Source organism: Hyaena hyaena, unplaced genomic scaffold, assembly GCF_003009895.1.
Source record: "Hyaena hyaena isolate Hyena2069 unplaced genomic scaffold, ASM300989v1 scaffold_1259, whole genome shotgun sequence".
NCBI classification, from domain to species: domain Eukaryota; kingdom Metazoa; phylum Chordata; class Mammalia; order Carnivora; family Hyaenidae; genus Hyaena; species Hyaena hyaena.
This window is the reverse complement of record NW_024081885.1, coordinates 334,940-349,529: the sequence shown is the minus strand read 5'-3', so window position 1 is coordinate 349,529 and position 14,590 is coordinate 334,940. Positions and strand designations below refer to the sequence as shown.

Genomic DNA, 14,590 nt, shown 5'->3' with positions numbered 1-14,590 from the left:
GTTCATGGGTTCAAGCCCCGCATCTGGCTCACTACTGTCCCTCTCTCTCTCTGCCCCTCCCCCACTTTCTTTCTCTCTCTGTCTCAAAAATAAAAAAATTAAACATTTAAAGTGTATTTGTACATCTAACAACAAACCAACCAGTAGTGAGGTACTTAAGATTTAGATCCTTTAAATATTTGACAGATATATTGAATATGTTTATGCTTATATTAATGCACATATTAAGTTCACACGGATAAAAATATAATGCCACATGTGTTTAATAAGTTGTCTTCACAACTTCAAGTTTTAAAGACTCTATAGCATCAATTTTCCTTTTACTGCAATTTCCTGTTATACGGTGGTATATTCCGGTATGTTGCCATGAAATGAATTTATATTTAAACCATATTACATTTCCAAAAACCTCTAAGTTAATTTTGTACTGTAAGTTTTTTATAACAGAGAGTTGAGTAGCATGAACTGTGAATTCACCCAAGCCACGGAGGAAAATGACTATGTAGATGTATCATATATTAGTTTATGTTTAGAAGGTAATGGAATCTAAAATGTAGCTTCTAGGGGTGCCTGGCTGGCTCTATCAGAAAAGCACGATACTCTTAATCACAGGGTTGTGAGTTCAAGCCCCACATTGGGTATAGAGATTACTAAAAAAAAACATAGACTTTAAAATTTTTTAAATAAAAAATAAAATGTAGTTTCTGTTGGCAAACAATAAGGTGTAAGAGAGGAAAACTTTTGCTCTACCCTTCAAAGTTCTTCTGGGTGGTGTAAGAATTAAATTGATATAAGACAGTTTGACAGGAGAAAATCACATTTAATTACATTACATATGTATGGGGAATCCACATAAACAGGAGAGATTCCAAAGATAGGCAAAATGAGGTATATGTCATTATGAACTAAGGGGAAGGAAAAAAGGGGCTGGGAAGGAAAGCAATTCACAGGAAGATGAAAAAGAGTAAGTTTTTGGCAAATATGTTTTCTGGGCTGCACAGAAACAACAGGATATAGAGAAGGATTTTAACAGATTTTGCTAAATTCCTGTCTGTCTACCATCCCTAGTTCTTATTAATTATAATGTAACTACATTATAATATATTATATAATATATATAATACATTATATAATCTCTTCCTGGAGCAGGTCCTGGATCTAAATTCTTTTAGGCAGTTAGTGGGAAAGTCAAGGTTTCTTCTTAAATCATCTGGGTTTTGTTTTCAGCTTGAAAATAATCTGCAAGCTAAAATGACATATTTTAGGGCAACTGGTTCTGAGCCCCTTCAAGGGTGTGTGATATAATGAATACTGAGAATTTTATATTGGCAATTCCGAATCTCATTTCTGTGAGTGATTCAAAGCACAAGACTAAACAAATATAATTAAGTTTTGCTGCATAAAGTTATTATTTGTTTAAATGTTGTAATCCTCTTACTAAATATAATCTGAAATTTAATTTGGTGACAAGCTGTAAATATTGAAAAGGAGGCTGAGCTTTCATCAAATCTATCTGTTGTGCACCCTCCTTTTGATGATTTTTATATTTGCATAATTAAAACCTCTCTCCCCTGCTGTTTTCTCAAGTCCAGTGAAATCATGGTGAAATTTTCTTGAAAATACAGGGTGAAGAGGGCAAGAAATACAAAACTGTTTTTGTTATTTTAATCTTATAGAAGCCAAATAATTGTACAATATCATGCACAGTAAACACATAGGAATGGTCTTCTTTCAACTGAGTACCCAGAAACCCTTGGGGAAGTCTTTCAGAGACCTTCACAACAGAGTTAAAAGAAACCAAATATAATGATAAAGGTGATTTCTTTCTCCAGTATAAAAATAAAGTCTGATGAATTTAGAAAAACAGGAACAACTGCTTTCATTTACTAATGATATAATAGAAAGGATCAACATGAGGAGATTTTTAAGTGAATTTTAAGTCACTGTCAGCATGGAATAGAGAAAAGACATTGGTTCCTTCTCTGGAGCAGTTGGAAAAGTTCCCAATAGCCATTACAGAGCTCCAGGAGCAAGTAATCCAGCAACTGGACACTTCATATATAATGCTAGCTGGAACCCCCTAGAATGTGTTTGAGTCTCAGCATATAGCCTTCAGTCTGAAATAGTTTGACCAGTTAAAAATACATAAAACAGAATCCAGTAATAAACAAATTTATTTACCCAGAAGTGTATAAAAATGAGGTAGCTACATAGAATTAATAAAGAAGGGAGTATCTGATTTTGAAGCCAGGATTTGGTAACAGTTTTCTATGTGGCTTTGGCCAAAGGCCAAAGGTGGGTGGAAAAAGTCTGTGATAATTATTTGAGTTGAGCTAATTCCATTGGAAAAACTGTTTCTTCTTAATTTCTAAGACACAGAGGCAAGTGCTTTAGTATGTTTTTGTCCCAAATAGTCTGGATTCTGCTTTAGATTTCTGAGATAATATTTTTTGCTGTTTCAAAATAATGTTATTGGAAAAAAATAACAATGTTATTGGGGCACATAGGTGCCTCAGCCAGTTGAGCACCTGAGTCTTGATTTTGGCTCAGGTCGTGATCTCAGGGTTTGTGGGACTGAGTCACACTTTGGGCTCTGCACTCTTAGTGCAGGACCTGCTTGGGATTCTCTCTCTCCTTCTTTTACAGTCCCTCCCTCCCTTTCTCGCTCCCAAAATAAATAAATAAACATTTAAAAATAAAAATGATATTGTTTAGTAAAGTGATGTTAAATGTAAAAAAAAAAAATAAAACAATAAACTAACAAGGATGAAAATTAAGATCCTCTTAAATTCTATATGTAGTAGTATGGTATGAAAAATACAGGATAAGAAAAGGCAGAGAGAGAAAGGATTAGGACCTGAGGTCCCTGGGTAGGGAAAGACATATTTTGGAATAATGCTGGGAATGTCTGAACACAGCAACCCCCCTCAGGCAACTCCCTCCTCAGCTTCTCTTCAGGAATTTGACAAAAGACTTGACTAAAAACTAAGTAGACCATAAAACCTATGACCCACAAAGAACTGGTATGGCCATAACCACCCTTCATACAATGGAAACAACCCAATCAGAAATGGACAACACAGCACGTAGACTATCAAGCCAATAAGGGTAGAATCTGAGAAGAAACAAGGGGAAGGGGAGGGAGAAGGCTGACCAAAACCTTATAAAACAAGGACCCTCCCCCAGAGTCCTTGTGCATTCACTTTCAAAGGTCCCTTCTGTATAGAGTTTTCCTACTATTCTTCCTTTCTAATCATATATCTAATAAACTTTTGTCTGCTGTTCATTTTGTGTCTACCTCTTCATTCTTCAAAGCAGTGAGACAACTGAATCCCAGGTATTGTGTGTGGGAAAACATCCTGCAACAGTAGTTCCTAGGAATAGATTTAATTTGAGAACTTTTTTTTATTGATAAAATATTTTTCATACTTTGAATAAGGCTGCAGTTTTACCTCTCCCAAGAAACCCTCTGTGATCAGATTGCTTAGCTACCACCTATCTTTGCTTTTTTAAAATTATTTTTTTATTTTGTTTTTAAAAACAATTAATGTTTATTTATTTTTGAGAGAGAGACAGAGTGCAAGTGGGAGAGGGTCAGAGAGAGAGGGAGACACAGAATCTGTAGCAGACTCCAGGCTCTGAGCTGTCAGCACAGAGCCCGATATGGGACTTAACTCACAAGTTGTGAGATCATGACCTGAGCTGAAGTCAGAAGCTCAACCAACTGAGCCACCCAGACATCCCTGCTTTTTTTTTTTTTTTTTAATAAATGGAACCATTCATTTTCACTTGGAATTTTTAAGAAAATTTTTATTTTTATTTTTATTTGAGACAGAGAGCACTAACAGGGGAGGGACAGAGAAGGAGCGGGAGAGAGAATCCCAAGCAGGCTCTACACTGTCAGTGCAGAAGCCCCCATAATTCATGGGGCTTGAACTCATGAATCATGAGATCATCATCTGAGTCAAAATCAAATGCTTAACTGACTGAGCCACCCAGGAACCCCACCCATCTTTGCTTTTGATTAATTTTAAGGAAAATACTGTAAATATTCTATATTTAGACATTTATTTAGTATGATTTATTTTCACTTCCCCAAATGAATATAAGTTCTTCAAGCCAAAACATATTTTCATCCCATATACAGTGGCTTACACAGTATTGATAATACAGGAGATATCCAATAAGTCAGTAACTGTTGACTTGTCTTATACTACTCATTTCTATCTTAAAGATTTATAAAAGGATGCAAAAATTAGGAATTTGAATATTTTAACAATGTTTGAAATTTGCTTGAGATTTGGAAGTGATCTCATCAATTTACATTAACTGATACACATTTAAAGCTATGCTTGGTTAGGGATGTCTGGGTAGCTCAGTTGGTTTAGTGTCTGAGTCTTGGTTTTGGCTCAGGTCATGATCTCACAGCTCATGGGTTCAAGCCCAACATCAGGCTCTGCTCTGGCAGTACAAACCTGTTTGGGATTCTCTCTCTTTCTCTCTCTCTCTCCCCTCCTGCTCTCTCTTCCTTAAAAAAAAATGCTTGGTTAAATAAAACATAAATTTTTAAACTTTTTGATCTAAGACTATAAGTGAACCAAACAAGAGTTTGTCCACCTGATGCAGTGGACACTTGAAGCCAATAAAAACTGGCACTGAGCTTTTGCAGTGAAGAAAGATAGGCTATTTATTGGTATGGCACTACCCAGGAGAATGAGAAGGGTGGGAGAGGGCTAATGCTCAAAAGTTCCCAACTTCTTGATGGCTTGCAAGTGAGGGTTCTTAGTGGCAAATTTGGGGGCAAGGGTCTCCTGAAAGAGTGAATGTCACTGATTGGAGGCCCATGAAGTCATGCTAGCAGGTGCTCTGGTGTCGCTTTGTCTGGTTCCCTGGAGGTCTTCTTTATGTTACTGATTTCATTAGGTACATTTGGTGATTATATCTTTTGGGTAGTGCTGATTAACTACTTGTAAGCTAGTAGGGTTGCATTCCTATAGACTGGTCCAGTATGACCTCTAGTGTTCATTCTTTCATCCTAACTGGCAAGATGGATGCCAGCCTCAGAACCACTTTTTTAAAGGTAATCTCTATATCCAATGTGGGGCTCAAACCCCAACCCAGAGATTAAGTGTTGCATGCTCTAAGTACTGAGCTAGCCAGGCACCTCATGGACCATTTTACACTCTTAAAAATTATCCAGAACTCCACAATGAATTTTTGTTTGGGTGTGTTATATTTATCATTATTTATCATATTAGAAATTAAAACAAAAATTTTAAAACACAGGGATATACAAACACATATGCATTAGTCATCAAAGCAGTGACATCTCATGTAACCTCTGGAAAACTCCACTGTACACTCATGAGAGAGTGAGAGTGAAAAAAGCAAATAATGTCTTCATATAATAGTGAAAATATTTTGACCTTGTGAATTCCTCAAAAAGGTCTTGACATCCCCAGTTTTCCCCAGACCACACTTACAGAATTGCTGATCTAGATGAACTAAACTCAACACATCTGTTCAAAAGTAATCATATACTGAGGTTTATGGAACAGAAAGGAACTGGAGGCACTGGTTATCATCTAAAATGTTTTATGTTTTAGTGCTCCTGTATCTAGTCAGTAGGTTAGGCCTAGAGAATAAGTGCCCACTAGAAGGCTGAATTCATCCCCAGAAGGCTAGGCTACAAGGCCATAAGCCCACCTAGTGAGTATTTATTGTTAAATGAAGACCATCACATCAGAATCAATAAATATTTAAACTTCAGATAACTGAAGCCCACTAAAGATCAATTAAATAAGAATCTTGGAGGTGGGGCCCAGGAATCTCCTATTTTAATAAGATCCCCAAGTGAATCTGTTACTCAGCAATATTTGGGAAACACAGACATAGATAAATGTATAGGTTACCTGAAATAGTGCAATAGTCCATACCATCACTTGCTCTGGTTTGGCCACACACAGAATGACCAAGCACCTCTGGAAGGGTTCATCACTTTGGTTCAAATATTACTATAGGGCTGTTGAAACTCTGATATCTGAGTAAGATTCCTGTCATCTGCTAATAATCTCCCAAGAGGAAATGTCCCATTGCCAGGCCCTCCACAGTCTGATCTTTTCTTCTGATGAATTCTTCCCCTAAATAAACACACATTTCAATTCATTACTCTAAAAATGAAAAGCAGAAGATCTGAAACACTTCAAAAATAAAGGCAAATAGATGACTCCACAGCACTTGTGAATATCCAGGACCTCTGAACAAACACTTATGTTAGCAACATAAGCATACAGCATAATTCAGACAAGAATTAAGAATGGCCTTTCTGGATGGGCTTTATTATTATTTTAATTTTGAGTTTCATGAACAAATTTTCTTGAACACTGAATTACAGTCAGTCTATAAAAGTATTACATTTTCTTCAGCAACCTATTTATTTGACCACTTGAGAGGGATAGGGTGGGGGGCAACTAGAATGGGAAAAACTACTTAGTTTTCCTCTGAGGTAGCACATCATTCAGAGAATCAATCAAATCTTCACTATCAGGAAGCCAAAGCAAACTTTTTTTCCAGGCTTTTCATTCTAATCATCACAGGAACTTTCTGTGAAACAGAAGATTTCCTGCTGTGAAACAAAATTCTGAAGCCCAATTAAATATATAGTCAAATACAAAAATGCAGGCTCTTTATTCGAACACAGCTACTGCATTAAATACAACAATGGGTGAGATTTATGTAGCACCTATTGAAAAGTTTAAAGTATTTGCACCATGGGGCTTTTTAAATAGTGTAGCTAATCCTCTCCACCTTAATGATCCAGGAAATGAAAAAACCAGCCTCAGGTGTAGGTGGAATAGGTGACCACCCACACAGTACTATTTAAAATGTGCCCTCAAGCCCTCTTGTCCCTGAAATATCACCTATAGTTACAATTAGCTTAATATATGTAAAGTGATTTACAGATTGCAAAGCAATTTCACATAATTATCATATTTAAATTTCTCAACTGCCCAGAAATAGGTAAGAGAGGTATCATCATCCCATTTTACATATAAGAAAACTGAGTTTAATATATAAAAGGAAAGGGCTTATATTTTAATCACCTAGTATATAAGTCACTTTTCACACATGATTTAATGTAATTCTCTTTATAATCCCACATTTCAAATGAGGAGAGTGAGTTTCAGAGAGGTTAAGAAACCTGCCCAAAGTCACAAAGCTGGTAAGTACTAAAGCTGTAACCCAGGTCTATGTTCCTGATTCCAAAATCAAAGCTCTTAACAATTTGGCACATATGATTCATTTTGATAAAGTTTGATAAGATGTTCTCTACGTGAATTTACAGTGCATTAATTACAAGCAAGAAGAAATTACCTAAAATAGCTTTGTTTTTTTAACCATATGTTTAAGAAATTAAGTATGCCTTCATCTCCTTTGCCTCCTAATTAATTCTGACATAATAATATATGTAATTATAGATTTATGGTCTAATAGGCTACAGTAAACTAACATTTTTCATTGACTTTCCTCGCTTTACTTATTTAGTCCACGTTTGTAACATACACCAATATAAACAGAAAATACAGTACTTTTATTTTTAAATTAATACATCCCTCTAATTCAGAAAGGTATTCTCCAGAGTTATTAATAACTCATTTGGACAACTCAACATTTCACCCTACACACACAGAGTTAACTCAGTGTTCTCCTAGTTGCTCTAATATTGGAAGGTGAATGGCCTAACCACAATTATAAGCTCAGTTTCTTCTTAGTGCCATAGAAAGGAATCCTATAACTGAGCTCAAGAGTTCAACATTAAATTAAGCTTAATATTGGCCACATATTAAAATTAGTTTATTAGTAATGGTCACTCAGTGCTGTCCTATGGCTAATTTATTTTTATTTTCTCTGTCATCAATTCCAGTTGCTCCATGACAGGGTTTTTAGTCCTTACCATCTTGCTGTAGTAAGATGCCTACCAAATGCCTACTACTCTTTTTCACTTGCTGCATACCTGAATAGGCATACATTCTGGGATGCATTGCGGCTTAGACCATTTCTTTACTGGGTCAGTAAGTCCCTGAATTAAATAAACTAAACTCAGATCTAGTACGCATGTTTTGATCTGAGCCACCTTTGATTCACCTAGAACTACAATTAGAAAGTCATGTGGTTATATGGAAGAAATATGGTCTTTGGTGTCAGATTGGCTCTATCTGAATATTGTCTGCCATTTACTAGCTGTGGGGCCTTGGGAGAAAAAACTACTTAACTTCTCCAACTCTCTTTATTATCATCTATAAAATAGGCATAATAACTGCCTTAAAATTTTTCTGTGAATATTAAATGAGACAAAATATATTAGATGTCTGGTACAGAGTAAGTGGTTAAAAAATTTTTGGTTTCATTTCCCTTCTTTTTTTTTTTCTCATTTGGCCCCACTGCTACTTAATTTCCAGTTGTGACTTTCAAGAGATCAAGAAAAAATAGAGCATTGGATGTTCAAGGAACTGATAGCTTCTGTTTTATACACAGAAATAAACTGTTTTGGAGTAACTGCCATAAATTACCAATTTGAAATTAATATATATATTTTTAATCTGGAACAAAGAACTTGAGAAAAGCAATGATAGTCTATTGAAGTTCATTGTCAACTAGATCCAACAATGAGGCATATATTGTTAGTTGCTTTCTGCAAGTGCTGGTGGTGAGATAACCAAACTCTCACCTGTTCATCCTCATCACTTACCACACAGAACTTGCAGGACAGCTGGTGGCAGAGAGTTCAAGAGTACTGCCTATAGTTGTGCAACTGAATAATGTTGTCTGACCTATGCTGGGAGAGTATCATGCTTTCATTACTCTCATGCTTTGTTGATACACTGAATTAAATAGCAACAGACCTTTAAAAATATCTGGTCTATCTCTGAGAAGTACTTTTCCATATCCTAAACTTGCAGAGCTTCCCAGAACAGCCACATTACATTTTGAAAGTGAGTTAATGGATGGAATCTTTTGACAATAGTCCCCCAGAGATCAGCATGACAATCTCCTCATCACTTCCTGATTAGCCTGATGGTAACAGAGAAAGCCATTCTTATGTCTCAATACCCTGGATTCTTTTTCTAAGCAAAGGAGAAGGGTTGCATTTTAAATGTACTTACACATCTGCAAAATTGCTTTGAAAAAAACCCCAACAACATTATTTTGGCAGTACAACCACATTTTTAATAACCTTGTAATTGTTGTGCCAAAGTAAATTTATCCTTCCATGGCCATCACTTAGCATTTTAATAAAGTCTTCAAAACCTTTTGAGAGATATGTAATATCTGGAGCTGTGTCATGAAATAAGAGGCCATGGGTAATGAAAGGCATTTATAGCTTAGCTGCTTTCACAACTAAGCTATTTTTGGCAAATCTTCAACTTCCATCACCCAATTTTCTCTCCCAAAGCAGTCACTCAAAGAAACAAACAAAAAAGGCACACACTTTACTATTTCATTTTCAGAGCTTGATGGATAATTGAGGTAACCTAACTGCTTTTTTCCCCAAAAGGTATGTTTTGAGATTATTCTAATTTCCTTTAAAAAATGTGAGAGTTTCCAAATATTACCTGATTTGTACAACTTTACTAATTATTTCACTGATCTTGCTATCTCTAGAGGGTCCAGTTGACTCTCTATTTCTGCCAAATATGAGCCCTAGATTGGATTAAAAATCTGAACTACAAAATTCCAAAATCTTTCCTTCATTTCTACCTCCATACCTATTCTTGACAAAGAATATCATCTCCTCCTCTGTCCATGATATCACATTGATCCTTCCACATGAAATATTTCACAGTTACTTTAACCTAAAATTATAGTTCCTTTTTCTGAATTTCCATTGCAGTGTTAGTTTCCACCACACATCAAATTGTCTGCATTTATTCTTTTTTATACCATTCTTCAATTCTTTTATAGATGTTATTTTGTCTTCCCAGAAAGTTTAAATATTACTTGAAGTCCCCATTAATTGAATATTTAACTTTTTGGTATAATGCACAGTGAACCAAATAGTCAATGAAGTAGGCATTCAATAAACATTCATTGCACAAAAGCTTACAAGTTACAAGGCAAAATATGAGCTGGTATCCATAAATTTATAATACCTATTACGGCTTTGGAAAATTCTTTGATGCCATTGGTTTTGTCACTGTGTCCAACTATTTGGTGTCTATATTGTACTTTAATCTCATGTAATCCAATTAAGATATTTTTACTAAACAGGCATTTCTAGGTAAACCAGTCAATGATTGAATAGTTTGATAGGCATAAAAGGGTTTGCTCGGGCTTCCTTGCCATTATTCGGGCAAAAAATGCATAAACTATGTAAGTACAACTTACCAACTATTAGGCATTAGCCCAAGTTGCATTCATCCCTCTGACATAGCAAGTGTTCAAAAAGCTTTAATGCTCCACCGGAATTCTATTGCTAAAAACAAGTTTTCTTTTACATTAGGACAAGGAAATAATAAACTGAAGAAAAATATAGTCAAAGTTGGGGAATCAAGAAATTTCTTTTTTTTTTTTTTTAAATTTTTTTAATGTTTTATTTATTTCTAGGAGAGAGAGAGAGGGACAGCGTAAGCAGGGGAGGGTGAGAGAGAGAGGGAGTCACAGACTGAAACAGGCTCCAGGCTCTGAGCTGGCAGTCAGCACAGAGCCCAACTCGGGGCTCGAACCCACGAACCGCGAGATCATGACCTAAGCGAAAGTCGGACGCTTAACCGACTAAGCCACCCAGGCGCCCCTAGGAATCAAGAAATTTCTTAATAGTGAGCCGTGCTAGGCAAGTGAACAGATTCTTCTGGGAGGAGTGTTGGAAACATGTCATTTTCATCTTTCAATGAGATTGAAAACAACAACAACAACTCAATAATGTACAGACAGGGACAAGTCTCCCTGGCAGGAAGATATAGACTTAGATACCTAAAAGGTTATTTCCATCATGAGTTGTGTTGCTTCACAGCACTGACCATTTCTTTCCATTACTATTTTATACTTATCCACTACACCCAAACATGCATACACAAATACACACACATTCCATATATAAATTGAAACACATGGTATTTGAGTCTGTTATCTTTCTTTAAAAAATATGTGTGTGAGTGTGTGTGTGTATGTATATATATATATACTGTTGAAATATAACAACATATTTTGATTTGGGGAATAATAAAAGATTTTGGGGTTTTTAAAGCCCACTCTGAAAGGCAAACATTTCAGGTAAATTTAAGAAAGTGAGCCAAGTTTATGGCTTTATCCTAGACCAAGATTAGTAATCTTAGGTGAGGAAAGATGGCCATTGTAATTTCAGAGCAATCAATCTGTATATCAATGGTAGAAAAAAAAGCTGGGGGAGTGTGCTTAATTAAATTGAGGGAGGAGGATGAAATTTAGGTTGGAAGAATAGAAAATGCCTTATGCAAAGAAGTTACAAGGTGAAATCTGAGCTAATACTAATAAATTTATGATATCTGTTATGCCTTTTATTCCCCCTCCCACTTGTAGAGAAGTTTACAAAGCTCTATTCTAGGAAATCTAACACACACACACACACACACAAATACACACACACACACACTCACACACACCAACATACAGAGCCAATAAACTAGAAAGAAGGATGAAGAGGAAAAACATAAATTGAGGGGCTAAAAACTAAAAGCTAGTATGATTCTTAGGGGAACTTTTCTGTAGTGTTATCTTTGTTTCATCTTCACAAGACTCAGATTGAAAAGCAATTTAACCCCACAAACTTCTGTTCCCCACCAAGTATGCATCTTCAAAACTGGAATTTTAAATTACAAGAGTAAGCATGGTACTTTGCTCAATGTTTGTATTTCCAAACTCTAGGAAGAGACATGATGGTAACTACCTTTTCTAAATAAAACTTCAGAAATAATTCTTAACAAAGTATCATGTTTCCATGATTCTTCTAAAATCTTGAAATGATTTGTCTTTTCATCTGGCCTGCAACAGGGTAAATTTAGCGAATGCTCTTACCATCCATCCATCTACTACTATGCAAAAAGGAGTCCTACATTTAGCTTCAAAGGAGTGTCACAGATTTATCCCCTCCCCCTCTTCACTCCTTTTTTTCCCTCCCTTCCTTAGCAACTGGTAACCTCAGAAAGAGAACTCCAAATCTAGAAAGAAGCAGTTGGTCCCTGGCTTCATTCGAGTTGCCAATCTGCTCTAAGGCAGAAGCACGAGTCGTCTCTCCAGACCGAGTTGGCCTGCGTGGGCGTTCAGCTTATTTTCTCCATCACCTCAGAGAGGCTTTCCTGACCAACTTTCTCCATGGCTTGTATTGAAAATGTGTAAGTACAAAACTGAGTTTTGTTTAATTCTGAAGGCAAAAGGCAGTTTGAATTGTTTTCCTGTGTCACTGGGGCAGGGACAAGTGGGTGCAGGGAATGCAAGAGGGAATCACAGACAAAAACTTGCAGGACACAAACTCAAATACTAAAAATACTGGATTTAAGGGTGGGGATTTTAAAATGTAATTTTGAAAGAAAAGTTGCAAATTCTTAGTCTAATCAGTTGGGTTTAAACTTGAGGACATACATACCCTAGGTTTTGGTACAGGTTGAATGAAAGACAGTTTTAACAAAACTCGGTGAAAATGTTGAATAATGCTTCATAAAGACAAACAAATTGGAGTGTTTGTTAACACAAATAACCTTTCTTCTGCTTCTGCAGAGGAAAAAAAAAAGTTTTTCCTCACAAGACTTTCCAGAACACTCCTTCCAGAATCCAAATGGTGGGCTTTAATGGATTATAGGTCCTATCTGGATGGAACAAGCTGTGTTTATTTACTATGGCAAATCGGCGCACTGCAGACTTATTTAAGGAAGATCTCTGGGTCTTCTCAGCTTCCTTACTGCCTTGATTGAGGAGGTGGGGAAATGGGGAATGGGGTGGAGCCACAAGAAAGCCAGAATGGTAAATTGGGTAGTTTGTTGCTCAAAGAAGCCACCTGATAAGGTGAAAGTGGGCTCCAGAAATACTTGCTGATTACATGTGGGAGGAGATCGGGCTCTCCCTTTCTTCTGGTATATTCCAGGGAGTTTAATCAATCACATATTTCAGGTATTGTCTGGCCACCGATCCCATTTTTATTAACTTATTTATTTCTATTTTTGCAAGCCTTGGAAGGCACGCCCCTTCACCCAAAGGAGTAATTGCAGACGAGTGTGGGATCCGGGAGCCGAACCCTGACGACGTGTCACTCCAGTGTCCAAGTTCTGTGCCGAAAGATGATGCGGAACCTTGGGGCCACCATCGCGTCCTGCTGAGACCTCAGCTTAATGTGCTGACCAACCTGGCCAGAGAGCAGCTGGAGCTGGAGCGCCCCTCAGAGATTGCAGGAACATGCATTCCTGTCGACAGTTCGAGAGCTCACAAACACCCCTATGGGCCACCACCTGCTGTTGCAGAAGAGTCCCTAGCAACAGCAGAAGTAAATAGCTCCGAAGGGCTGGCAGGCTGGAGGCTTAGGGGACAGGATTCTATTAATGTATCCCAGGAATTCTCTGGCAGCACTCCCGCACTTATGACAGGGGGCGCAAGGGTCAGCAGTGGGGGCACCGAGAGAGGTGGCAATAATGCAAGGTTATATGTGGCTTTGTCACGAGGCCAGGGGTACTTTCCACCTAGGGGTCTACAAGTAAGAGGCCCCCCACATATCCCCACTGTTAGATCAGGGGTCATGATGGAGCTGCCTCCAGGGAATACAAGAATGACTGGCAAGGAAAGGCTGGCTCATGTTTCTTTCCCACCTGGAGGCCCGCGGCACCCTGTGGAGAATTGGCCAAGGCCTCTCCCACTGTCTTCCAGTACTTCAGGTTTACCTTCTCACCCTACTGCTCATTGCTTTATACCTCCTCGATCTCCAAGTTTCAGTCCATTTCTCTCTATGCCTATTGCTTTTGCTCCACCCCCGATATTTAGTCCTCCACTGCCTTCTTATTTTGCCAATTTTCCTTCCTGGGGCATGCCGGCTCCTGCGCCCTCAAACAGAGAGAACAACTGATGACAAAAAGGAAGGAGGGGGAAAAGGATTCGGGGGAGGAAGTGAAAATTACTCATTTATGTTTTAATATTTCAACCCCCTCTACCCTCTTAGACTCTGTTTAGCACTAATGTGCCTTACATGCTTCGAGATTCAATAAAGATTCTGAAGTTTGAAATAGTGTGAATTCTTTTTAAAAACACGACCCTGGGAGCCTAAACCTTGGCTTTTGTTTTCTACCTTTAAGGGAATTAAAGCAGTAATGTGCTAGTAATTTCTAAGTAGCTTAGTTGAATCCCTATCCTTGGCTTGCAGCCCTGTGATTCTGGGGGAGGGTCCTTTGGGTTCTTACTAGGCCAAATCTAGGGTGGTTAATTCCTACCTGCCTAAGGGTATGGGGGTTGCTCAGAGCAGAGTGGACAACTCAAAATAAGGTACATAAAGTAGACCAAAGTCTAGGTAATAGAGAAAAATGCACAAAGAGTAAAAATAGCCAGATGCGACTGAGGTGAGAAATAGCCAACATTT

The 14,590-nt window shown here is 37.5% G+C and overlaps 1 protein-coding gene across 1 annotated transcript; it reads left to right on the top strand.

Moving 5' to 3' along the window:
• Positions 1-12,325: 12,325 nt before the first annotated feature.
• PRR32 (proline rich 32) lies at positions 12,326-14,110 on the top strand. Its single transcript, XM_039223057.1, has 2 exons — positions 12,326-12,368; positions 13,198-14,110. The coding sequence occupies exons 1-2, from the start codon at positions 12,349-12,351 to the stop codon at positions 14,081-14,083; spliced, it is 906 nt and encodes a 301-aa protein (XP_039078988.1). The 5' UTR covers positions 12,326-12,348; the 3' UTR covers positions 14,084-14,110.
• Positions 14,111-14,590: the final 480 nt, after the last annotated feature.

Bases quoted from the DNA above. Each gene is read 5' to 3' on its own strand.
- PRR32 (XM_039223057.1), top strand. From the start codon at position 12,349: ATGGCTTGTATTGAAAATGT. The intron at 12,369-13,197 runs GTAAGTACAAAA...TATTTTTGCAAG, and splicing joins ATGGCTTGTATTGAAAATGT to CCTTGGAAGGCACGCCCCTT.